Here is a 26487-nt window from a genome sequence, read left to right on the forward strand (position 1 = left end):
CCATTGTTCAATTCTAGCAAAATGGTCTTTCTCTCACCAAGATGAAAGTCAGAGTGAGGAAATAAGGAGGGGTTTACATGATTTGGGGAAAGCAAAAGTTCTGAACCAATGAAAAGTGTTATTTTTAGGTCACATGACCTAGTCATACATCATTTGGAAACCAAAAGTGAAATGAACCAATGAAAAGTTTGATAAACAAGTCACATGACCTGTTCCGCTTACGTTACGCGGCGCGCGCCGTGTCCCAGATCGCTTCCGGTTCGCGGTCCCGAGCACTTCCGGGAGCGCTAACGCGGCGCGTCATTAGACGCATTACGCGATAACGTGATACGTCGCGCTTCCGCGACGCGTCACAGTTCCGCTAACGTAACGTTGACCGGTTCGCGGACTAGATCGCGGCATCAAGATGAGCTAACGGAAAGCTTCCCGGTTCGCGAACTAGAAGCGAAGAAAAAAAAATTTTTTAAAAAAATTATCAATAAACATCTAAATATATTTTGGGATTTAAAGAAGAATACATTTTACAGCTACAGATGTTAGCTTTTAAAAAACCAATGAAATTCACAGAAAAAACCATAGGTTATAGACCATATATAGTTAGGGATTTGCATTTAAAAAACCATTGAAATTCAATGAAAAAACCATAGGTTATAAACCATATATAGTTAGGGATTAGCATTTACAAAACCTTATTTTACTCGCATAAAACCATTGAAATTCCATATATAGTTAGATGCGCTAACTATATATCGCGCACCCGCAATCCACTGCTGATGATGTCACATATTACATCATTCATGACATGGTCAGTGACATCACTGATGACATCACTGATGACATCTCAAATGACATCACTGATGACATCTCAAATGACATCACTGATGACATCACTGATGACATCTCATTTGACATTACTGATCACATCACTGATGATATCATTCATGTGATAATACGATGAACCTCTTCAGACTCTAATATAACCTTAGATACAATCAGTGTAAACAGACACTCACAGACTGTCACTCATCCATGGAGTTACTCACACACCTAGTCAGTCATGCAAAGAATCAATCACACCTCCATTTCCTCAACTATACAGTTATACAAACTTTACTTATTCAAACATATACTAACACATATTTACTCTCTTATACAATCCCTGATACAAGTTCACAATGATCCATACAGCCACTCACACATTCACTGGCTCTTATGCACAGTTATTTATATATGTCAACTCTCACATGTACTGTGTTTTACATATGTACTTACTTTGACATGTAGCACTGAGATATCCATTCACTCACCAATACATTCATGCACACAGTCAACCGCCCATACAGCTGTTTCCACATGCACTTTTGAAACCATACATCTAGTGAATCAACTGCTCACACATCTATGCACAGAGTCATACACCTCCCAGCCACCCACACACACACTCAGTCTCCCATACAAATACTTGGGCAACCAATCAATAACCCATATAGTTAGTCATATAGCTACTTATCAACACATGCAACAGTTTACAGAACAACAGACATAATGATGCACAAATTAAGACAGTTTAGTCACTAACCCATGCACTCAGTGAGACACATTTAATCACTCACTCATACAGTCAGTCATGCACCTACTAAATCCTTCATCCAGACACTTATACATCCACTCATTCTTCAATATGTAAGACATATTTTAACTTTACAGAAACATACAGTCACTGGATGTTGTCATCAGGGATGTCATCCGTGATGTCATTTGAGATGTCATCAGTGATGTCATCAGTGATGTCACTGACCATGTCATGAATGATGTAATATGTGACATCATCAGCAGTGGATTGCGGGTGCGCGATATATAGTTAGCGCATCTAACTATATATGGAATTTCAATGGTTTTATGCGAGTAAAATAAGGTTTTGTAAATGCTAATCCCTAACTATATATGGTTTATAACCTATGGTTTTTTCATTGAATATATATATATATATATATATATATATATATATATATATATATATATATATATATATATATATATATATATTTTTTTTTTTTTAAGGGGCTATCTCCCTCTATTTTACTGTTACGAATTGTATGTTTTAATTGCTATATAGAGCTGTGTAACTTGTTTGGTTTTATTTTAAAGCAGAAGAAAGTATTTTGATTGATTGATAATAGGTTGCTTTGATAAACACGAAAGTTTTGGTAACATTTATAAAGCATGAAAACCTACAGTGCATTCCCCTTTCTACAAAATGTTAAACACTATAGAAAATAATACAACTGGCCTTCTGCCCTCACATAATTTTGAAAGAAGAATGACTTACAAAAAATACCTCTTCCACCAAGCGTTTTGAATTATCCTTTACTTAACATCCCATTGAACTCTGCTAAATATGTCCTAGTTCTCATGCGCTGTTCCGTCATCTCTCCAAACGCTGTGGAGAGAAGAACTCCGAAAAAACTATCAGTTGGAGTCAGCACTCTTTAAAAAAAATTATAATAAAAAACAGACCAACAAATCCATAAAATTCATAATATTTTGTTTAACACTAGAAGAGCTATAAGCCTTTCACTACCGCTGAGTTGATGATGAGAAATATTGGGAGCTGAAATTTGGCTAACTGCTTGCGACTTTTCCATTTGTGTTTTTAGGTCACGTACAGTCTGCTCCAGGCAGGGGGCATAATCAAGGTAAGTCTATACGGAATTATATCATATTGCTCTTATATTATTTATTAAAAGGGAGATCTTTATTATTACACAGCCCTGATATTATTTTTTCAAATATTTTACAGCATTCAGGTCTGCATCAACCTTTGCAAGTAACAGAAACTTTGCACGTTTAAATACAGGTATTTTTAATTGTTTCTCTTTATCAATTAACCATCATTATGATGATAACTGTCCAAACCTCTTTGGAGGTGGGGGGGGGGGGGTGGAAGGGCACAAGTTACGCAGGGGATTTTGGGTCTGAAGCTTAGGGTTTGTTTACCACTGATGGCCCGAGGTCCGTTTTACAATGGCTCTGCAAACTGGGCCAAGTAAATCTCTTTCAATACCGGACTCTTAGGGCCATATGTATCAACAAACCCTTTTGCGATTCCTAAATAGCGATTTTTAGGGAATCGCTATTTAGGAATTGCAAAATGGTATGTATGAAGAAATTCGCTTTTTTTTTGCGATTCCTTAATCTTCCTTATTTGCGAATTCGCAAAATGCGAATTCGCAATTAAGGAATAATTTCCAATGCATTCCTATGGGCCAGGAGGCCCAAAGGAATGATTGCGAAATAATTCTCAAATTGCGACTTCGCAATTTGCTAATCGCAATTTGAGAATTATTTCAAGGGTGCAGGGGTGTCTCAAAGACACCCTGCTGCACCCCTGAAATGTACATGAGTGTGCATATGGCGCACATACATGCCCTATGGGCATGTGTGTGCATCACATGCCACCTTCAAAAATGCCAAATTGTGCATTTTTTGAAGAATTCGCAAGTTACCATCAACTACAAGTTGGTGGTAATTTGCGAATTCTTAACCATAATTCGCAGCCCAAAAATGCTACATACATAGCATTTAAGGAATCGCAAAATTGCGATTCCTTAAATGCTATGGCAAAATAAGGAATCGCAAATCTTTGCTATTCCTTATTTTGGAAATATTTCATACATACCAAAACATGCAAAAAGGCCCTTTGCGATTCGCAAAGGCCGAAATTCTGCGAATTTCGGCCTCTGCGATTCGCAAAAGGCTTGATACATATGGCCCTTAGTGGTAGTGAAGAAGCGACTGTATATGTGTGAAATGTCTATGGTTTCAGTGGGCATATGAATAACATTATACTAGCAAATGTTTGACACTTCAAGAGACAGTTTCTTGCGAGTGAATCAAAGCAATGACCAGTATTTCCACACATTCCACACAACAATTAACATAGGCCTCAAAGAAGCCGGACCTATTGGTGTTGCCAATACTTGCTAACGCTGTCGGATCCATGAGTTAAATAACAATGATTGTGTTATGAATAAAGGATTGAAAGTATCATTCTGAAAATGTTATTCTGTGAATTCAATGTTATAAGGTCTGTGAAAGGGGTAGTGACCTTCAGAGTTCCTCAAGCACTCAAGTTCTCCCCTTCAGACCCCTTCATTTGCAATCTGTTTCTGAAATGATCCGTCTGCATATCTCACAGTCATCTTAGTTCTCTTCACTACGGTTTCTTCGCTTTCTCTTTCTGCATATACTTCCTTGCATCACCCCTTTCGCCATGTTCTCTTTCTATTGCATTCAGCATTTCCTACTCATGAGTTGTAGTTGATAGTAATTCAAATATGGTGTACTTCCTTCACAAAAATAGTAATCACAGTTGCCACATGTGTGACAGTTGCTCTGCCGAGAAGCTACAGTTTGGATGGACATGTAGTCAAACAACTTATGACCCAGCAACACCTATTGTGAAAAACCTTTACTGACTTCACTGAAAGTGAAGTCGAACACTTACATGGGCCCAGGCGATTTCCATAGCAACGAGAGACCTCTAATCATCCTGGGTCCAGCTCGAAATGACTGTTTAGGGTAGCACAGCGAGCACATTGGATGCAAAGTTTATTTAAAGCCACAGAGCCCACAGGCCACCATTACTCTGGTTCACTCATATATTCTGTGCATGTGCCACACAGGTCACATACACACACACAAGCACAACATACACTTGAGATGTTAGTGCTAGGATGTGGGTAAACGCGTAATAGCGGAGCTTTACAAGAGTGGCACAGTAGGCCTCCACTCCCATAACACTGCTAACAGGGAAACAACCTTTACAACGCAACTTTTACAACGCACTACCATTACAACAAAACTTTTACAATACAACATCCATTACAACGCATGCATTTACAATGCAACCATTACAATGCATGACACTACAACGCTCACCACTACAACGCATGTCATTACAACGCAGTCTTTACAACGCATACCATTACAGCGCATAGCATTACAACACATAGTACCCCTACACTATCCAACACTTACCCTACTGTTGCACCCCCTGGAGTTAGAATAGTAATTGTAACCCCTACACTATCCAACACTTACCCTACTGTTGCACCCCCTGGGGTTGGAATAGTAATTTTAACCCCTACACTATTCAACACTTACCCTACTGTTGCACCCCCTGGAGTTAGAATAGTAATTTTTACCCCTACACTATCCAATACTTACCTTACATGCAATGTAATGTTATGCATTGTAATGGTATGCGTTGTAAATGTAGTATGCGTTGTAGTGGAATGCGTTGTAAAGGTAGTTTCAAAGAATTCGTTGTAATGGCATGCGTTGTAATGGTATGCATTGTAATGGATGTTGCGGTGTAAAAAATGTGTTGTAAAGGTAGGCGTTGTAAAAGTATGCGTTGTAACGTCATACATCCCTGCTAACAAGATCTGTCCATATTATGAATTTGCAAAACACTCTACTGTGCCACTACTGCTCTATGCATTAAACGCATGACAGAAACAATAATCCACTGTTGTATTAAGAGGGAACACCTTGTTCAACCCTGCAGATCCAGTACCTCACTCATGTCAAGGGATATTCCTAGGGCTGCGCACACACATTAATGTAATGTGAGGCTAGTGTCCCCCCCAAAAAAGATACCAGATACACGCAGTAGGGTACTCTGTGCAGGGGAACATGACTGTACGTGTTGCAAGGGACATTATTGTCTGGACAATAATCAACAACAGTTAACAAATGAATCACTGTATTACCCAGCCTTTAGTAGGATAGTAACTAAAAGTAGGAATTCTATTAAACAGTTGCAGCAGTACTTAATTTGCGCTAGTGGCTGTAGGTGGGGGCCACCAGAACTCATTTCTGGGGATAGGGACGTATTATCCCACATCAGACTTTAAGCAAGAGCGAGAAACACACAAAGGAGGAAATAAAGGGCAACCAAAATACGGAACAATAGTGATGAATGGAGAATTCAGCTGTAGCCACAGGCTTCGGACCGAAACTGTGGGTCCCTGCACTTATAAAACAAAAAGCACTGAGTTCCAGTATAACATTTTGGGGGAGATTTACTAAAAAGTCATGCAGCGCAGCCCCTTATGAGGCTGCACTGTGTTGCCCGACAGGGAGGGTGCATGAGAGTGCCATATCTTCAAAGATATAGCTATATCCTCCCCTTTCCCTTGCGCCGGCGCTGATTACAGCTGCTGTGCGCCATGCACACACCTTAGCACCGCAACGCTAGGTGTGTGCATGAATCTAGCATAGGTTTTGTACAGGAAGGGTACCCTTCCTGTACAAAATACTATGCTAGACACAAGGGAAAGCTTTTCCCACTTTATATGTATTCTGCACAGTGGAGCACGCTTGCAAAGTCGGAACAGGAAGGAGAAATGACAGCTTTTTTCCTTCCTTGCACCTAGTTAAAAAGGGTGCAGTTTTCTCATGTTAAACCCAATATACTGTTTTTAGTAAATTGGGTTTAGCGTGAGAAACCTTGGGTGGTTGCATGAGAACGCCCATTTACTACCCTTGGTATGGCCCATGGTGCAAAGTAACGCGAAGGAATGCAATGCGCTGCTTCATATTACTTTTACGTTATTTCCAGTGTTAAACAAGTTTTGCACTGAAAAGTGAATTACAAAAAAAATAGCGCTGTTTTGAGTCAGTTTTGTGATGCAAACATAGCGCAAAAGTTTGGTAATTCTCCCTCATTGTCTTTTAACAGGTCCACCAAAGCAAGAAGTATGTATGCCTTCAAATGTAATATTTTTCTAACATGGTCCTTGGGCAGTTAAAACAAAATACTAACTAAATCCACAGAGTGAATGTTCCATGTGACTTAAATGTTTTCTTAGAAGTGAAAACCACTCTACGAACTTGTTTGAATGTCTTCTATGTCCTCTGTAAAGGTAGAACTATGTGTCCATACAATGTAGTCTAGAAAGATGTGCAAAATAACAAGGATAATCACCTAGAACTGACTTCTGAATAGATTTTGAAGTCACAAATTGACAAATCACTGGTCAGTTTTGGGATGCGCCATTGTAAAGAATCCTTCATTATGTTTGGCATGGCTTCGATGAATTCACAAACCTTGGTGTGGCACTCATGACAGGAAACAGCTCGATGCATCAAATCCGCTGCTTTAGCTACTGAGTTTACCTATTTGCCTGTTCCTATAACTGAGCGGATGCCGAATTCTGCTGCAGACACCGGAATTGATTGATTCCACTTGGAGTGTCCTTTTAGACTACAGGCATGGATGCATACTGAAGGGGCCTTTGAGAGTAAGGATAAATACACAGCTGTTACAGTTGTCTTTACTTAGTCTTAAATGAGTAACAACCATTAATAGGCAATGCAGAATGTTCCTTAGTTTTATGATGTTTGTTTGTATTTCAAAAGCTATTAAGATGACATGCACAGTAACACATACTCAGGCCGCTGTGTTAAACTACTGATTTTTAGCAGACATTAACCCTTTTGATGCTGATGACGAGCTCAGCTCGTCATCACCCACGGGTGTCGTGTGCTGATGACGAGCTGAGCTCGTCATGGAAACAGCAAAATGGTAATTCCCAGCACAGGAGGGGGAAAACGCCTAGCAGCCAAGAGGTTAAAAAAAGTTGTGGTTGGTTTTCCACTCGTGTCCCCCACTGGCACATGTGTTCGCACCCAAACACATGTCCTGTGTAGCAAGAGCCAGCCCCTCCACCACAGGGCCCGACTGGGCGTGCAACCCCCATTGGACTCAAAGGGCTTCAGCCCCCCCGTCATGATTGGCAGCCCGGGATGAGACTGCTTCCCGGGCAAACACACAGCTGCACACAAGTACTTCACAGGTCTTTTAAAGACCTTTTGCTGTTTAATGAGGCATTGTTGTTGTTTCACCCCTTCTAAGAGCCCCTGCATCTCCACTCTTCCTATTGCTTAGAGATTCAGCCCCCCCCGAAATATTTACATACCCCCCCCCCCCCGAAATGTGGCGCTAGTTGCGCCTCTGGGCCCGATTGACCTGAGTGCGGGGCTGGGAGTGTGCATCATGATGACACTGTGCAGAGGCGGGCCTGTAGTGTCCATCAGGACATATCACTGTATGAACCTCTCCTCCAAGAGGGCTGTCCTACCTACATACCCACAGCCAACAACTATCTGGGGCACGGGTCTTAGAGCCAGGCTAAAAAAAAGGAGACAGGCGCACATGCCCCCTACTCCACCTTACCCTCCAACTCATTTCCTATGTTCTTGTAACATAGCCCAGGCATGCATCACTCACCATTTCAGTGGTGACAATGACTTGGAACCCAACCTGCCAACAGCTGCCCTGGCGTGTTGCGATCCGGTCTAGCTACTAAGCTCCTCCTCCTTACTCCTCCTATTTACCATTGTGGTGCAACCTACCCACTTCTCACTCCATGCTGAGGTAGCCTAAGATTTTCCCCATGGTGTTCTTAAAGTGTTGCACATGGAGGCGGCCCACATACCCCTGGAATATCTGGATTAGCCCTATAGAGAAGACGCCAGTGGCTCTAACCTATCACCTCTCATGATACGATCTTAGGTGAGAAGTTTAGCTGCTTGGCCTAGCACCAATCCTGCTACTGGCAGAAAACTCACCTGCATGGGGTAGAGGTTGGGGAAGAACAGCTCACACACATTGCTGACCCCATTGCACATCGCCTCGTGCCCAGAGTGTTCCCTAGCCTTGATCGCTGCTGCACATAGAGTCATATGTGCCATATAGAAGGTTCACTCAGAGATTAATTAAACCATACATCACTTGTGCTTCTCAGTAATGCTTATTTCCTTAATGGCAAATGCAACATTATTGTTTGCAAAATATTCTTTGGATAATTCACTAATCAGTCCTTCGTAAGTCTCATTGATATCAGTATCCGAGCTCAATATGCAACACTATTTTTATGATTCACAAGTGATTTAAGCCAAAGTGCATTGTAACTCCTACTACATTTGAGCATACAGACAGAAACACTTTTAAAGAGCATAATGTGATACACAATCCTTGCAAACATTATTTGGGATGTAATCAAACACTTCAAGTATCCATAATTACACCCTGAGGTAGTTCAGGAAAAGAACATGGTACTCAGGCCATCACTCTTTTTAATGGTCGCTGTCGTTCGCAGTTAGATATAAATCTAAGTGTTTGGTGTAATCCCTCTTCAGAACTTTTATAATGATCCTACAAATTTATATATATATATATATATATATATATATATATATATATATATATATATATATATATATATATATATATATATATATTTATATTTATATATATATATCACAAACAGGCTCCTTCAAAGAAAGAGGAAAGGCCACACTTGAGGAGGTTTAATGGAAGCGCTTTAATGGACTGCCCACACAGAGGAAATTCTGACACCCATGATGGCGGATGCATTTCGGCGATGTCTGCCTCTACAGCGCCGGGTGGAAAATGTTTTGAAGGAGAGGATTGAGTGAAGGTTAAAATGTCCAGCCTTCCCCTCATTCGCGGACTGCAACCACTCCCACCTCGAAAATGTCACGTGCATATACTTCCTGTGGTCAGCTAGAGCCCCAGCGCCTACAGGTACCAGAATGCAGCAGCAGGATTCTGGTAAGTACCGCACACGAAGGAGGAAAGTCCATGAAGCTGCAATGTCCGCGCGGTCACCAGCGACGCGCACGAAAGGCTCCCGCTTCTCCAAGAGGCTCTGTGTTTGCTGGATACTGCTTGCAGTTTTCTCTACTCCGGGATCCCGGAATTTACAGAGTTCACCACAAACCCATTGGAAGAAGTACGACGATGATGATGCCACTGTGCAGCACGTCGGACCTGGTATCTACCGGGTCCCCGCCAGAAAGGATTCCAATGACTAGTGGTTGAAGCGGATTGGGGACTTAAGGAAGCGCCACTGCCCAGGTGTGTTTTGTACTTTGTGGGGGCTATTCACGGACATTGCAGCTTCATGGACTTTCCTCCTTCGTGTGCGGTACTTACCAGAATCCTGCTGCTGCATTCTGGTACCTGTAGGCGCTGGGGCTCTAGCTGACCACAGGAAGTATATGCACGTGACATTTTCGAGGTGGGAGTGGTTGCAGTCCGCGAATGAGGGGAAGGCTGGACATTTTAACCTTCACTCAATCCCCTCCTTCAAAACATTTTCCACCCGGCGCTGAAGAGGCAGACATCGCCGAAATGCATCCGCCATCATGGATGTCAGAATTTCCTCTGTGTGGGCAGTCCATTAAAGCTCTTCCATTAAACCTCCTCAAGTGTGGCCTTTCCTCTTTCTTTGAAGGAGCCTGTTTGTGATATATATATATATATATATATATATATATATATATATATATACATATATATATATATATATATATATATATATATATATATATATATTCAATGAAAAAACCATTGGTTTTAGGCCATATATAGTTAGGAATTTGCATTTAGAAAACCTTATTTTACTCGCATAAAACCATTGAAATTCCATATATAGTTATAAGCGCTAACTATATATCGCGCACCCGCAATCCACTGCTGATGATGTCACATATTACATCATTCATGACATGGTTAGTGACATCACTGATGACATCACTGATGACATCTCAAATGACATCACTGATGACATCACTGATTACAACATCCAGTGACTGTATGTTTCTGTAAAGTTAAAATATGTCTTACATATTGAAGAATGAGTGGATGTATAAGTGTCTGGATGAAGGATTTAGTAGGTGCAAGACTGACTGTATGAGTGAGTGATTAAATGTGTCTCACTGAGTGCATGGGTTAGTGACTAAACTGTTTTAATTTGTGCATCATTATATCTGTTGTTCTACAAACTGCTGCATATGTTGATCAGTAGCTATATGAGTAACTGTATGGGTTATTGATTGGTTGTCCAAGTATTTGTATGGGAAACTGAGTGTGTGTGTATGGGTGGCTGGGAGGTGTGTGACTCTGTACATAGATGTGTGAGTAGTTGATTCACTATATGTATAGATTCAAAACTGCATGTGGAAACAGCTGTATGGGCGGTTGACTGTGCATGAGTGTATTAGTGAGTGAATGGATATCTCAGTGCTACATGTCAAATTAAGTACATATGTAAAACACAGTACATGTGAGAGTTGACATCTATAAATAACTGTGCATAAGAGCTAGTGAATGTGTGAGTGGCTGTATGGATCATTGTGAACATGTATCAGAGATTGTATAAGAGAGTAAAGTAAATATGTGTTAGTATATGTTTGAATAAGTAAGGTGTGTATAACTGTATAGTTGAGAAAATGGAGGTGTGATTGATTTTTGGCATAACTGACTAGGTGTGTGAGTAACTCCATGGATGAGTGACTGTCTGTTTACACTGATTGTATCTAAGGTTATATTAGAGTCTGAAGAGGTTCATGGTATTATCACATGAATGATATCATCAGTGATGTGATCAGTCATGTCAAATGAGATGTTATCAGTGATGTCATCAGTGATGTCATTTGAGATGTCATCAGTGATGTCATCAGTGATGTCACTAACCATGTCATGAATGATGTAATATGTGACATCATCAGCAGTGGATTGCGGGTGCGCGATATATAGTTAGCGCTTATAACTATATATGGAATTTCAATGGTTTTATGCGAGTAAAATAAGGTTTTCTAAATGCAAATCCCTAACTATATATGGCCTAAAACCAATGGTTTTTTCATTGAATTTTCAAGGTTTTGTAAATGCAAATTCCTAACTATATATGGAGTATAACCTATGGTTTTTTCTGTGAATTTCAATGGTTTTTTAATAGCAAACATCAAAAGCTGTCAAATGTCAAGTACGTGATAGGTAAAAACGTTTTCGTGTTTATGCACGCTGATGTGCTTTGAACGCTGCCCCCCCCCCCCACTCCCCTCTTTTCTCTTAGTAGTACTCTCTCTTTGCAGATAGTGAACGGTAGTTAACGCAGACCTTTACCCCTGTTGTAATCCGTCGTACCTGCTTGTCTCTCCATTTGATTGATTATTATCCAAGCATTTACTGTTTTACAATTGGTTCTCTTTGGATCATTCTCTATTTACAAACAAGCACAAAGTCGCAATACTCTGTTTAGTCTTTGCAGATAGTGAAAAATCGTGTAAAAAAATAAAAGTAATCGAGCAAAATCAGTAGACCACTAATTCGATCTCTTTTTAACCTCGGTAAAATACAAACATTAGGAATAACCCTTCATGAGAAATACGAAAATAGTGAAATGAATTGAGCTCCACACCATGAGGGCTGCAAAACAGTTCGACTCCGCCACCCACACCGCCCAAAATAACGGCAAACCCTATGCAAATATTATAAATATACACAACACACCAGCAAAGAAACAGAGTAAAACATTTTATTAAATAACTATTTACATAACTATTTTATACTTTTTATTGCCCGATCCGGCTAGCTCAATCGATCGAGCATGAAACTCATGCACTGATAACAAGCGTTGAGAGTTTGTAGAATGATGGCTTCAGATTTTCCACATACGGTGTAGTGGCGCGAACTGGCAGGGGGCGTTTGGATTCTACCCCTTCTCCAAATAAGATTTTCATACGTGAATGTTCGTTCATGCTTTTTGTCCCTGAGTTGCTTCCATGTCACTGCCTTACATAAATGGCATAAGTCTTGGTTATTGAGTGCCATACTTCAGAGTTCTAAGCAGTTCTTGTAACACTGTTTAAACCTTATTTGCACCTGCTGCAGCTTCACTATTCAAAGTAAGTGGGGTCCATTTGTGGACCTGACTGCATTGGAAAACAATGTGATACGGTGCCTCCCTAAACCGCTTGACGGAGGCCCCCGAGGGGCGGTGAGATGGCGCGGACTGAGAGGGGGCGCTTGGCTCCTGCCCCCTCCCCAAGTCGTGTTGCCCTGGTGAGGCCTGAGATCGCCCCCGGCATAGGCGGCCGGCTCCCGGGATCCGGCGGAATTTTTTCCCTTTTGAAGAATCTTTCATTCTGGACCTTGTCCCACAATCCGTTTCACCTGAAGACACGCTGTCGTAGGGCGCCCCTTTACCGTTTTAGTTGCCATTCCGCCCGCTTTTGGTACTCTGTGCCTCTTCCGCCATTCAGCTGTTTACCGCTCGCTCTTGCGACTACAACGTCTCGCTCACCATGTAGTTGAGTTGCTCCCGCTCTTAAGATTTGACTGAACTTTTTGGACTGCTGAAAGCGGTGGAATTCCGACCGCTGGTTGGTGGAGACATTTTGACTATATTCTGCACCTGCATTGTCGCGTAATGCGTCATATGACGCGACGCCTTAGCGCACCCGGAAGTGCTCCGGTGCGCAAGGCGCAGCTTCCCGGAAACGATCCAGAGCGCGCCGCGCAGCGCGTAACGTAAGCATAACAGGTCATGTGACTTGTTAATAAAACTTTTCATTGGTTCATTTTACTTTTCTTTTCCTAATTATGTAAGACTAGGTCATGTGACCTAAAAATAACACTTTTCATTGGATTAAAACATTTTTTTTCCCCAAACGATGAAAGCCCCACCTTGTTTCTGGATGTTTCAGACTGAAGCTGGCGTCACCATGAGAGCACCACCATCTCGTAGCTCCGTCGTGGCCATTCCGCAAGCAATCATGGCAGCCGCTCCCCACCGGAAGCCTGCGGGAGTCGAGGGCCCCCAAGACTTTTGTACAATCTTCAAGGCTGAGGGGACGCTTTCGAGAATGGAACCCAAGCCCTGGCAGACAAGCGTCCGAGTTCCAAGGTGTCCCAGGGCCATTTTACTGGACCAGGCCCAAATCCGAAGAGCCGGCCGCCATTTTAAGAGTCCTGTGGCAGCCGCCTACCGCTGCACCGCAAGAGTGGGAACAACTCAACTACATGGTGAGCGAGACGCTGTAGCCGTAAGAGCGGGCGGTAAACAGCTGAATGGCGGATGAGGCACAGTGTAGCAAAAGCGGGCGGAATGGCGACTGAAATGATAAAGGGGCGCCCCACTACAGCAGACAAGCCTCCGCCATGTGCTTCAAAACTGCATATGTATCTCGTGATATCAAGGTTGGGCAACCAGTACAGAACAAGCAGTTACGAGTCCCATTTACACCGGCGCCATTTTGGGCGCGGCCGGGCAGGTCCAGGTTCTACTGAAACATAAAAAATGAGGCTGACGTCTCTGAAGCAGTTCACGAACAGCAGGACATAGCAAATAAACATGAACTCTCTAAAGCTGTTAACTCACTGCAGAACAAAACAAGTGAACCTGAAACCTCTGGAATAATTGTCGCTCAAAAGAACAACACACAAAACTCTGTAGAGCCTGAAGAAAAAAAAACAGAAGGGCACTGTAGTTTCAGACACACTTAACACTAATGACTTAACAAGGATATCGTCTGTTTATGAAGCAGTTATCATCTTGACAGAATTGACAAAGAAGTGTACAGACACCAATGCATCAGCATTCTCGGAGATAACATCTTAAGGAACAAAGAAAGACCTGTTCACTCTTGACACCCCAGGTGCTGTGTATATTGCACTATAGTGCTGCATCGAGAAAACGGGCAACCCTATTGATGTGGATTTTTCATTATTGCTTATTGTAAAGAAATGGCGACTCCCCCCTTTAGCAGATTAGCTAAATGTTTGCGTAATTTAGGCATAAAAGTTATATTATTGTTGTTGTTGTTGTTATCGTTATAGTTCTGGTTAATTTCAAAAAATGGTTAAATATATTTACAGTTTTTGTTGCGTTCGTTATATTTAAATATTAATAAACTTTTAAAATGTAACTGTCTTGGAGTACTATATTTTTTTTAAAAATCGGGTGAATGGGGCCTTGAATCGGGTTATTGTCATGTGTGGGCTTTGCAAGTGTACTGCTACAAGATCGGACATTTCAAACTCAAATGCACGTTCTTTTTCTTACCTTTCCGAAGCATGGAGCGCAATAGCAGGCAGAGAAAGGGTGATGCACGTGTTGAACACTGCCTGGCCTGCAAATTGCTGCCAGTGCCCCCCCGCCCGCTCCTGAAAGAGGACACACACACACCGCCGCCCCGAGTACTTCACAAATCTTTAAAAGACCATGCGCTTGTTCAATGGGAAGTGGATAACATGGCTAAGAGCATTTGCTGACTAATGCATGAATATCGCTGACTTTTCAGCGATATTCATGCATTGCGGCCGTTTTTTATCGCATTTGCGATAAACCTTGCTAATAGCAAGGTTTATGTGCGATAAAATTCGCCGAAGTGCGGCGATAATTATTGTCTCTAAACAAGTTAGAGACAAAAATTACCGCTAGTTGTTGGAAATATGCCCCCGGGTTTTTCCTTGCAGGAATCGGGAAGCGAAACACTAGCACTGAAATCAGTAGTCTCACACCTGAATCGGAAGGGTTGGCATGTCTGGATACTCTACAGCTGGAGCCATAAACTACATCCGCAGGGCTAGGTGATAGCCTAGGTCCGGCCTGGACAATCGGACACGGAGGAAGAGAAGTGTCAGAGGGTGCGGTAGTGAATAGGGTGAAAGGGAGGTGTCGAACGGGCACAGGGTGTGATTCTCAGAGAAGAGCAGCTCAGATGGGGGAAGTATATGGCCCATGCATGAGAGAGAGAGCGGGGGTGACCATTGCGTGGGGGAGATGCGTGCGAGGGTGGGGAGCCATGCTGAGAATCGACGGCGTGCAGAGAGTGGCCCTGGTCAAGGCATCTAAAATGGCTGCCGTGCACGACAAAATTGTGGCATTGGACAAAAACGCAAGATGGCGCAGACAATGTTTATCAATAAGGATTCATTTATAACAAAATATTTACTCGCAGTGACAAAATGGTGTTCAACACTTCCTGATTTCCATCTAATCGAACGTTAACAAACGTCACGCAGCAAAAAAAAAAAAAAAAAAAACCTCACGCACAGAGCGGTTTTTAGCCATGTTATCCAATGGAAGGTGGATAACATGGCTAAGAGCATTTGCTGGATAATGCATGAATATCGCTGACTTTTCAGCGATATTCATGCATTGTGGCCGATGTGCGGCGATAATTTTTGTCTCTAAACAATAAAAACGAAGCACAAAATGGCGAATTCCCGTTTCGCTACCAGTTTGCGGCCCAGTTCGCGGCCCGTGAAGCGCTTCTACCGTGAAAAATCAATTTTTTTTTATTTTCCCCACGGGACCCTTTAATAACCCCAACAACATTCCTAGGGGGTCAAGAGGGGTATACCTTGCCCCCTTTCAATAAATTCCCCCTTCGTTTTTCACCTCTTCTTCTCTCTCGATCCTACCGAGAGATAAGATGGCGGCCGCTCCGGACTATTTAGAATGTTGACAGACACCGGAGAACCAATCAGCTTTCTGTTATCCAATGGAAGGTGGATAACATGGCTAAGAGCATTTGCTGGATAATGCATGAATATCGCTGACTTTTCAACGATATTCATGCATTGTGGCCGATGTGCGGCGATAATTTTTGTCTCTAAACAATTAAAACGAAGCACAAAATGGCGAATTCCCGTTTCGCTACCAGTTTGCGGCCCAGTTCGCGGCCCGGGAAACGCTTCTACCGTGAAAAATAATTTTATTTTTATTTTCCCCACGGGACCCTTTAATAACCCCAACAACAATCCTAGGGGATCAAGAGGGGTATACCTTGCCCCCTTTCAATAAATTCCCCCTTCGTTTTTCACCTCTTCTTCTCTCTCGATCCTACCGAGAGATAAGATGGCTGCCGCTCCGGACTATTTAGAATGTTGACAGACACCGGAGAACCAATCAGCTTTCTGTTATCCAATGGAAGGTGGATAACATGGCTAAGAGCATTTGCTGGATAATGCATGAATATCGCTGACTTTTCAACGATATTCATGCATTGTGGCCGATGTGCGGCGATAATTTTTGTCTCTAAACAATTAAAACGAAGCACAAAATGGCGAATTCCCGTTTCGCTACCAGTTTGCGGCCCAGTTCGCGGCCCGGGAAACGCTTCTACCGTGAAAAATAATTTTTTTTTATTTTCCCCACGGGACCCTTTAATAACCCCAACAACAATCCTAGGGGGTCAAGAGGGGTATACCTTGCACCCTTTCAATAAATTCCCCCTTCGTTTTTCACCTCTTCTCTCTCGATCCTACCGAGAGATAAGATGGCGGCCGCTCCGGACTGTTTAGAATGTTGACAGACACCGGAGAGCCAATCAGCTTTCTGCGCGCAAAGTTCCGTTTCGCGAAAAGTAAGCGGACCGGATCGCTGCCCGGAGCGCTGTTACAGATATATATCTTGTTTTGAACGTTAATTTCTCAAAAACTACTGGAGCACATATATTGAGACCTAGCAAAGGCACATCGGGCTAACAGTCCCTACAATTTTACCAAGTTTCGTGCAAATCCATTCAGCCGTTCGAGCTAAAAGTGAGTCCAACCGCCCTATGGAAAAATGAATGGGAAAAACGCGTTTTGGGACCCCCCTTTTTTCTCGGCCCCCCTTGACGAACCCCCCCAAATTTCCAGGAGCTGCTCAGAAACAAAATGTGCCATTTTCCTGAAAATTTCAGCCGATTCCGTCCACAAACGCCAAAGTTATTAGACATAGAATTTTCAGAAATCCCATAGGAAAAAAATCCTAACTATATATACCTACTGGCGACCGCCAGTAGGTAATATATATATATATATATATATATATATATATATATATATATATATATATATATATATATATATATTACCTACTGGCGACCGCCAGTAGGTAATATTACCTACTGGCGGTCGCCAGTAGGTAGTTATAGTTAGGATTTTTTTCAATGTTAAATCTCAAAATTCTATTTGGAATAACTTTGGCGCCGGTTGACGAATCTGCCTGAAAATTTCCTGAAAATGGCCTCGCGGGGTTCCGGTCCTTCCCTGAAAGTTTGGGGGGGATACGTTAAGCGGGGGCCGAGATAAAAGGGGGGTCCAAAAACGCGTTTTCCCCATGTTAATTTCCATAGGGCGGTCGATTTCACTTTTAGCCCGAACGGCTGAATGGATTTCCACCAAACTTGGCAAAATTGTAGGGACTGGTAGCCCGATGTGCCTTTGCTATGTCTCAAGATATGTGCTCCAGTGGATTTTGAGTAATTTAGGTTCAAAAAAATATATATATCTATAGGCGCTCTCCCGTGCGCGCACCGGAGTGCGCTCCAGGCGCGACACGCGACTTGCGCGCAGGAAGCTGATTGGCTCTCAGTTGTCTGTAAACATTCTAAACAGTCCGGAGCGGCCGCCATCTTGTGTCTCGGTAAAATCGAGACACAAGGGGTTTGAAAAAAAAAGGGGCAAATGACCATAAGGGCGAAGAGTAGACCCCCTCTGACCCCCTAGGTTTGATGTAGGGACTAAAATAGGGTCCTGCAGGGCATTAAAAAAAATTTTTCGTTTTGCGCGGGGGAAGCGCATGGAAAGGGGCGACCACTCGGTCCCCCCGAACGTATGGCGGAGTGCCTCGATCCCCCCGGGAAGCCATTTTTTGGCGGGAGGCGCGTCTCGGCTGGTATGCCCGAAGCGGCGTAGCCGGGGCGCGCTTTTTCCCGCCCTAGAGTGGGCTGGCCTAGACACCGACGCAGCCAGCCACGCCCTCGGGGCAGGCAGGGGCGGGTTTACGCCCACCCTGAAGACGGATAAAAAGGGACGCAAGACCAGAAGACGTCCTCTTGTTCTTGTGCTCTGAAGCTGCACCTCCTCGCTACACGTGAGCTCGGGACAGAACGAAGAGCCAATTTTGAGCGTTTTGATCTTTTTTCTTTGTCTTCTAGATACTTCGTCGGAGAGATGCCCAAGAAAGGCGCAAAGAGAATGACGACCGATCAGATGGTGCGGGCCCTTTTTAAAGAGATGTCCGACATAAAGAAACGGCTGGCGGAGCGAGACGGGGAGGAGGGTTCGGGCCCTGCGCCGGCTGGAGGGAGACCTAAGAGGCCGAGAAGGGTTCCAGCCGGTGGAGACGTCCCGGTTCCCTCTGCCCCGCTCGAGGCGCCGACCCCAGTACCGATGGAGGGGAATCCAATCCCCGTTGTCGTCACCCCGACATCCAATGAGGATATGCCCCCCGAGCTGGCAGCACAGCTAGCAGCGTGGTTGGGGGATAGTAGTGAGGGCGCCACGGCTGCCGAGGCACAGGCGCTGATAAAAGGGCTGCGTGAGAAAAGAGATGCAGCTAAGGTGACCGCGCCGGTGGCGGGGATAGACAAGCCGCAAGCGGCGGAAGCAGCGTCCGGTTCAGGTAAGCGGCCATTGCCGATCGCAAGGGATGAGTCAGCACCCTCTCGTAGAGAGAGATTGGGACAACATGTGCCTTTAGCAATAAAGGAAAAGATTTGGGCGGGGGAGTATGTGAATATTTTCTCCTTGCTTGTTGATCATTATGAGGTGGAGCATGTTAAGAGTCAGAAGGACCTAATGCATCCGAGTGTTTGGCGCGCAAAAATGGCCGCCTTTAAGGTAAATGAGAATATTGGCAACTGGGGCAATGCGTGGGGTATTTTTACATCGATTTTGGGGGAACGTAGGCCCGAGTTGCTTCCTGAGTTTCCCATTTATCAGTCACGAATTATGGGTTACTCGACAGCGTATCAGGGTAACCATTGGTTCTGTTATGACAACTTGTTTAGGAAAGAAAAGGAACATAACAAAGGTTTAACTTGGGATTGTTACGATTCTGTGACATGGGATAAAATGAAAGAGTCAGGAATGTTGAAAATGCCGTTGGTAGGGAGCAATGTTGTTGATTACTCCCGCCAAAATGTGGGGACGCCCTTTCGGTCAGGTACGGGCACCGACGATTACCCGAGACCTGCCGGCAACACGGGAAAAAGGGGTTTCTGCTTCAATTTCAACAAAGGAAAATGTACCAGGCCTCCGGGATCGTGTAAATTCAAACACGAATGTAGCAATTGCGGGTCGTCCCATCCTGAGTCCTTGTGTAGAGCCAGAACGAGTGAGAATGGGGGTAAGGGAGGTGCCAAACAAGCCTAATATAGGCCGAGGGGCGCCTTTACCAACCCCGATTGATACTTTGGCGATGACTCCTTGGCTCAGCGAGTACCCAGATCGTACTTCTGCTGGGGTGCTGCGGAACGGTTTTTCATATGGTTTCCGCATCCCGGTAGGGGACTTTCAGGGTATCGGGACGTGCAGAAATCAACTTTCCATCTTGCAGCATACATCTGTAGTACAGGATAAGATCCAGAAAGAGGTTAGCAGGGGACGGGTCGCCGGGCCGTTTATTGTACCCCCGGTACCGTATTTTGTCTGTTCTCCGTTAGGGGTGGTCCCCAAGAAGGACCCAGGTGAGTTTCGATTAATCCATAATCTGTCAGCCCCACGGGGTCTTTCGGTAAACGATGCAATTGATCCAGAGGTATGTTCGGTGCGGTACGCATCATTTGATGAGGCAGTAGCCATTTTGAATCGCCTGGGGCCCGGGACGTTGATGGCGAAATCAGATATTGAGTCAGCTTTCCGGTTGCTCCCGGTACACCCAGACGACCAGCGTCTTCTGGGATTCATGTTTCAGGGATCATATTACATGGATAGGTGTATGCCAATGGGATGCTCTATATCGTGTGCATATTTTGAAAAGTTCAGCACTTTTTTGCAATGGGTGTTCACGAAGAAAACGGGTTTCCGAAATGTGATGCATTACCTTGATGACTTTCTGTTTCTTGGACCCGCCGGGAATCCCGAATGTGCCCAGGCCTTGGCTGAATTCTGTGTGTTGATGGGTCAATTTGGCGTGCCATTGGCACCAGGTAAAACTGTGGGTCCCACGACTTGCCTCGAGTTTTTGGGGATCGAGTTGGACTCTAGTGAGGGCTGTTTCCGTCTACCAGCTAGCAAAGTGTCGAAATTCAGGGCAGCCCTGCAAGTATGTTTAAATGCATCTAAGGTTACACTGCATCAGTTGCAACAATTGGTGGGGAAGTTGAACTTTGCCTTGAGGGTGATCCCAATGGCCCGCCCTTTTTCCCGTTCAATTGCCCAAGCGATGGTTGGCCTAAAGGAGGGTCATCATCGCACGAGGTTATCGGCTGAGGTCCGCCAGGACATGCGTATTTGGTTAGCATTTTTGGCGGACTTCAATGGTCGAGTCGTCTGGAACAAGCCAGCCGTGTCCTCTGAAGAGCTTGGTCTGTGGACAGATTCAGCGGGAAGCATAGGCTTTGGCGCCATCTTCGGCACAAAATGGTCGGCACAAAGGTGGCCCCCATGGTGGCATGAGGAGGGGCTGACGAGTAATATTGCTTTCCTTGAACTGTTTCCCATTCTGGTGGCCCTGAGAACCTGGCCCGAAGGGTTCAAAGATCATTTTGTCGTGTTCTGGTCTGACAATATGACCGTTGTAGAATGCATCAATAGTCAGGCAGCCCGTTGTAAACTGATTTTGAGGCTGCTCAAAGAAATTGTCTTACTGTGTATGCAACTGAACGTGATATTCAGAGCAAAACATGTCCCAGGGGTGATGAATCAGGCTGCTGATGCACTGTCTCGTTTTCACATGCAGGCTTTCTCGGGTTTCCTTCCCTCAGCGGACCCAGAGCCGGCACCCTTCCCCGAAGCTCTCTGGTCTCTCGGTGCCCCGAACTTCGTCACCTCGTGGGAGAGAGTCTAGCACCCAGGACGAGGAAGGCATATGAAGGGGCGTTTCGGGCCTATTTAGCCTTTTTGGGGACTGAGAGAGGGGGACTTTGGGGTCAGGAGGAGTGGGTAGTACATTTTCTGATGTCCTTACGTAGGGCTGGGAAGTCGGTGGCTACGGCCCAAAGGCATCGTGCCGCCATTTCCTTTGTTGCCAGGGCCCATAACATCCAGGACCCGACAGCGTCTTTTGTAGTACAGAAGGCGCTGCGTGGGTGGCAACGCCTGGAGGGTCGCAGAGTAGATGAGAGACGACCGATAGGTCTGGATAGGTTGTCCCAGTTGCTGGCCGCACTCCCTACCACATGCTCGTCTCCTTTCGAGACGTGTTTGTTCCGGGCTGCATTTACGCTGGCATTTCACGGGGCAATGAGGATAAGTGAGCTGGTTGCAAGGAACAAACAGGATGTGGTGGGGGGTTTGTGCCGGGAACACGTTCAGATCAGGGGTGAAACGATGATTGTCTCCTTTGCCAGGTCCAAGACCGACCAAGATGGGATGGGAGACTGCACGATCATTCGCAGGATCCCCGGGTCCTCCATGTGTCCGGTACGGTGTTTAGAGGATTATCTAGCACGAAGGGTGGCATCATGGGGGGGGACATTGTTGAGACACGCAGACGCCACCCCACTGACGAAGTTTCTGTTTCAGCGGGTGCTTGCAATGTCCATTACCGCAGCGGGCTTGGACCCGGGCGAATTCGGGACCCATTCCTTTCGAATAGGGGCTGCCACCGAAGCTGCAGCCAGGGGTCTTAATGTTGAACAAGTGAAACGAGTGGGGCGGTGGTCCTCCAATTGTTATAAGAGATATGTGCGATTGCACATGTTGTGAAGCTGTAATAATGTACTCACGCTTCTTGTCTTTTGTTTGGTTTTCAGTTGCGCAAGCCTACGAGGCGAGGCGGACTATGCAGTCGACCCAACACCAGGCCAGCGGTCAGACGTCACCGGCTGTGAGACAGGAGGTGTGGGTCGTGGGCCACTCATACGTGAGGCGTGCCGCAGACGTATTCGAAGCAGGTGACATGATTCACGTACCTGGGGAATACGGGTACAGAGTGTCCTTCTACGGAAGAGGCGGTCTCTGTATTGACCAGTTTCAAGCATTCTTTGAGGGTTTGTTAGGGCGGACGAGGTCACCGCCGTCTGTAGTCATAGTACATTTAGGGGGCAATGATTTGGTCACCACCGGTAGACGACTTCTCCTAGAGGCAATGCTTTCCACGGTAAGTTGGTTAGCAAGGAGAGTTCCGGGGTGCATAATTGCGTGGTCTCATATGATCCCACGTAAAGTGTGGCGGGGGGCTATCTCGATTCCTGCTTTGAATCATTCTGTTAGAAAACTTAATAACAAAGTGAGTAGGTTGTTCCGTTCCAAGACACTGCATTCTATCTCGCATAGTTGTATTAACGATGACAGTATGTATTTGGGGGATGGTGTGCATTTGTCACGGGTGGGGAATGAGTTACTCATAGGAGACTTCTTGGCTTGGTTAAAAACGTTAAAACATGACCTTTAGGTAGGAGTTTTGTGGGGGGTCCGGATAGCCGGTCAACTATCCGGACCTGTGGCGGTAAGGTCATGATCGGTGAGCACTAATTGGTAGATCCCTATGAGTGGGCGTCACCCAACACGGATGGGAGCGCTCGGGAGAGGTGGCCATTGGCCCCTCAATGGGGAGGCGGTCCCGTCTAAGGATGGGTCGCCGGAAGTAAAGGAAAGGCGGTCAAGGCCCCTTCCTTTGTAGGAGGGGTTACAGCCCCCTCCTGGTGAATTTCCCGGGGCCGGTGACATCTGCGACGGCAGATGCTGTAAGTTGTGTGGGGTGGGGGGAGGTCCACGATACCTTCTAGATACCTCACACAAGTCTTCGAACGACCTTTAAATGGCGTCGAGTTCTTAAGTGCCCCCGTCAAGTCAAGGGAAATTGTTAGTAGTTGTACTTGAGGTAAGCCTCTGTGCTGTCGCCCCTCCCAAGTGGGAGGGGTAAGTCTGGTTAGGGATCTTGACACCGGTTATGACCTTGCCGTTGGCCCTTAAACGTTAGGATGTACAATTTCAGTAATTTTAGAGAATGTTTTGTAGGATGCTAGTTCGGCTAGGAGAACCTCTGTATTAGAGAATCTGTTAAGGTTAGCCAAACATCGCAATGTGGTAATGAAATTGTACATAACATGAAATGTTTAATGTTTTTAATTTGTTTTTAATAAATACGGCCGGGAGGGTCACTCCCTCCCACTTCCAAAAACTTCAAGAACTGTTTCCGGTTTCCCTCCTTCTGGGGATTGTGTTGAGAGGGGGTGGCGGGTATCTCGGCCATATGGAAAGGGGCGACCACTCGGTCCCCCCGAACGTATGGCGGAGTGCCTCGATCCCCCCGGGAAGCCATTTTTTGGCGGGAGGCGCGTCTCGGCTGGTATGCCCGAAGCGGCGTAGCCGGGGCGCGCTTTTTCCCGCCCTAGAGTGGGCTGGCCTAGACACCGACGCAGCCAGCCACGCCCTCGGGGCAGGCAGGGGCGGGTTTACGCCCGCCCTGAAGACGGATAAAAAGGGACGCAAGACCAGAAGACGTCCTCTTGTTCTTGTGCTCTGAAGCTGCACCTCCTCGCTACACGTGAGCTCGGGACAGAACGAAGAGCCAATTTTGACCCACCCACCAGCCCCTGAGGACAGCAAGTTGTTTTGTAATAAAGAAAATCTATGATTATGTTTGCTGTTTTCGTTTACAGGTTGTGATGGTATCATGTTTATGATTGACCATAATGAAGAATAGTGTATGTTGTGAAGGTTTTTCAATACAATGATTCGATATAGTGTTGAAATTTTAAGCATGCTCTTTCGGTCGTAGCGACCAATGTTTTTGTAGGTTTGAGTAGCATTGTCGTATTTATTTCTGGTAGGCGGTAAGGTCATGATCGGTGAGCACTAATTGGTAGATCCCTATGAGTGGGCGTCACCCAACACGGATGGGAGCGCTCGGGAGAGGTGGCCATTGGCCCCTCAATGGGGAGGCGGTCCCGTCTAAGGATGGGTCGCCGGAAGTAAAGGAAAGGCGGTCAAGGCCCCTTCCTTTGTAGGAGGGGTTACAGCCCCCTCCTGGTGAATTTCCCGGGGCCAGTGACATCTGCGACGGCAGATGCTGTAAGTTGTGTGGGGTGGGGGGAGGTCCACGATACCTTCTAGATACCTCACACAAGTCTTCGAACGACCTTTAAATGGCGTCGAGTTCTTAAGTGCCCCCGTCAAGTCAAGGGAAATTGTTAGTAGTTGCACTTGAGGTAAGCCTCTGTGCTGTCGCCCCTCCCAAGTGGGAGGGGTAAGTCTGGTTAGGGATCTTGACACCGGTTATGACCTTGCCGTTGGCCCTTAAACGTTAGGATGTACAATTTCAGTAATTTTAGAGAATGTTTTGTAGGATGCTAGTTCGGCTAGGAGAACCTCTGTATTAGAGAATCTGTTAAGGTTAGCCAAACATCGCAATGTGGTAATGAAATTGTACATAACATGAAATGTTTAATGTTTTTAATTTGTTTTTAATAAATACGGCCGGGAGGGTCACTCCCTCCCACTTCCAAAAACTTCAAGAACTGTTTCCGGTTTCCCTCCTTCTGGGGATTGTGTTGAGAGGGGGTGGCGGGTATCTCGGCCATATGGTACGCGCACCGGCGAAGCACGGGGAAAATCCAGGACCATTTTTATGAAGGCCTTGCGCTGTTAGTTTTGCGCTTCTTGTGCGTCAATTTTTGTGACGCACCAGCGGTGTAAAAAAATGCGCATTGTTATGCAATATTTAAAAAGTGACGCATCTATCTAGATGCGTCACTTTTTAAATATAGTGCAACGAGGTACATTTTATTACACTGCTGGTGTTATGCGTCACTTTTCTGTGCGCACTCCTTATGACATTCCAGATGTGTCATATTTAATGTATGACGAATCATGTTGCAAGGAGTTACAGATACGTCAGTATTTCTGACATATCTGTAAACATAAAAGTGATGCGAGGCAGGTGCAAGATTTTGACGCAACAGCATCCTAAAAGTGACGCAGAGAAATCTTATAGATTTCAGTACGTCGTTATTACCAAGCTTTTTGCGGGGGAATGCCCCCTTTGCATACATTATACCTGACGCAGATATAATGTGGCGCAGAGTTTTAAAAAGTGACCCATGTACCTAGTTGCGTCACTTTTTAAAAATAGCGTCAGGTATAATGCATGCAGAGGGGGTGTTCTCCCGCAAAAAGCTTTGTAATAGCGACGCAGTGAAATCTTTGAGATTTCACTGCGTCAGTTTTAGGATGCTGTTGCGTCAAAATCTTGTGCCTGCTTTACAGCAGGTGTTAGACTGAGGCAAGACCTTTCACATGCTGCTTTCCACATTTGAAAGGACACATTACTGGAGTTGCGTCACTTTTGTGACGCACTCCAGCAATGCGTTACTTGGAATGTCATAAGGAGTGCGCACAGAAAAGTGACGCATCGCACCAGTAGTGTAAAAAAATGTGCCTCGTTGCGTTATATTTAAAAAGTGAGGTATCTAGGAAGATGGGTCACTTTTTAAAATCAAGCGCCACATTATATCTGCGTGAGGTATAATGCATGCAGAGGGGGTGTTCCCCCACTAAAAGCTTTGTAATAGCGACGCAGTGAAATGTTTGAGATTTCACTGCGTCACTTTTAGGATGCTGTTGCATCCTTTAAATATAGCGCAACGAGGCGCATTTTTTTACACTGCTGGTGTGATGCGTCACTTTTCTGTGCACAGTCCTTATGACATTCCAGATGTGTC

At 44.9% G+C, this 26487-nt stretch overlaps 1 protein-coding gene across 3 annotated transcripts in view; it reads left to right on the forward strand.

Moving 5' to 3' along the window:
* The window catches only part of VIT (vitrin), a 1955513-nt gene that overhangs the window by 925348 nt on the left and 1003678 nt on the right, over positions 1-26487 (forward strand). For all 3 annotated transcript variants that reach the window (XM_086927073.1, XM_086927074.1, XM_086927075.1), the window contains 2 exons: positions 2658-2696; positions 2801-2857. In XM_086927073.1, the coding sequence (XP_086783199.1) occupies positions 2658-2696; positions 2801-2857 (96 nt within the window). The remainder of the gene's footprint in view (positions 1-2657; positions 2697-2800; positions 2858-26487) is intronic.

Source organism: Lissotriton vulgaris, chromosome 6 (genome assembly GCF_964263255.1).
Source record: "Lissotriton vulgaris chromosome 6, aLisVul1.2, whole genome shotgun sequence".
Classification (NCBI taxonomy): Eukaryota; Metazoa; Chordata; class Amphibia; order Caudata; family Salamandridae; genus Lissotriton; species Lissotriton vulgaris.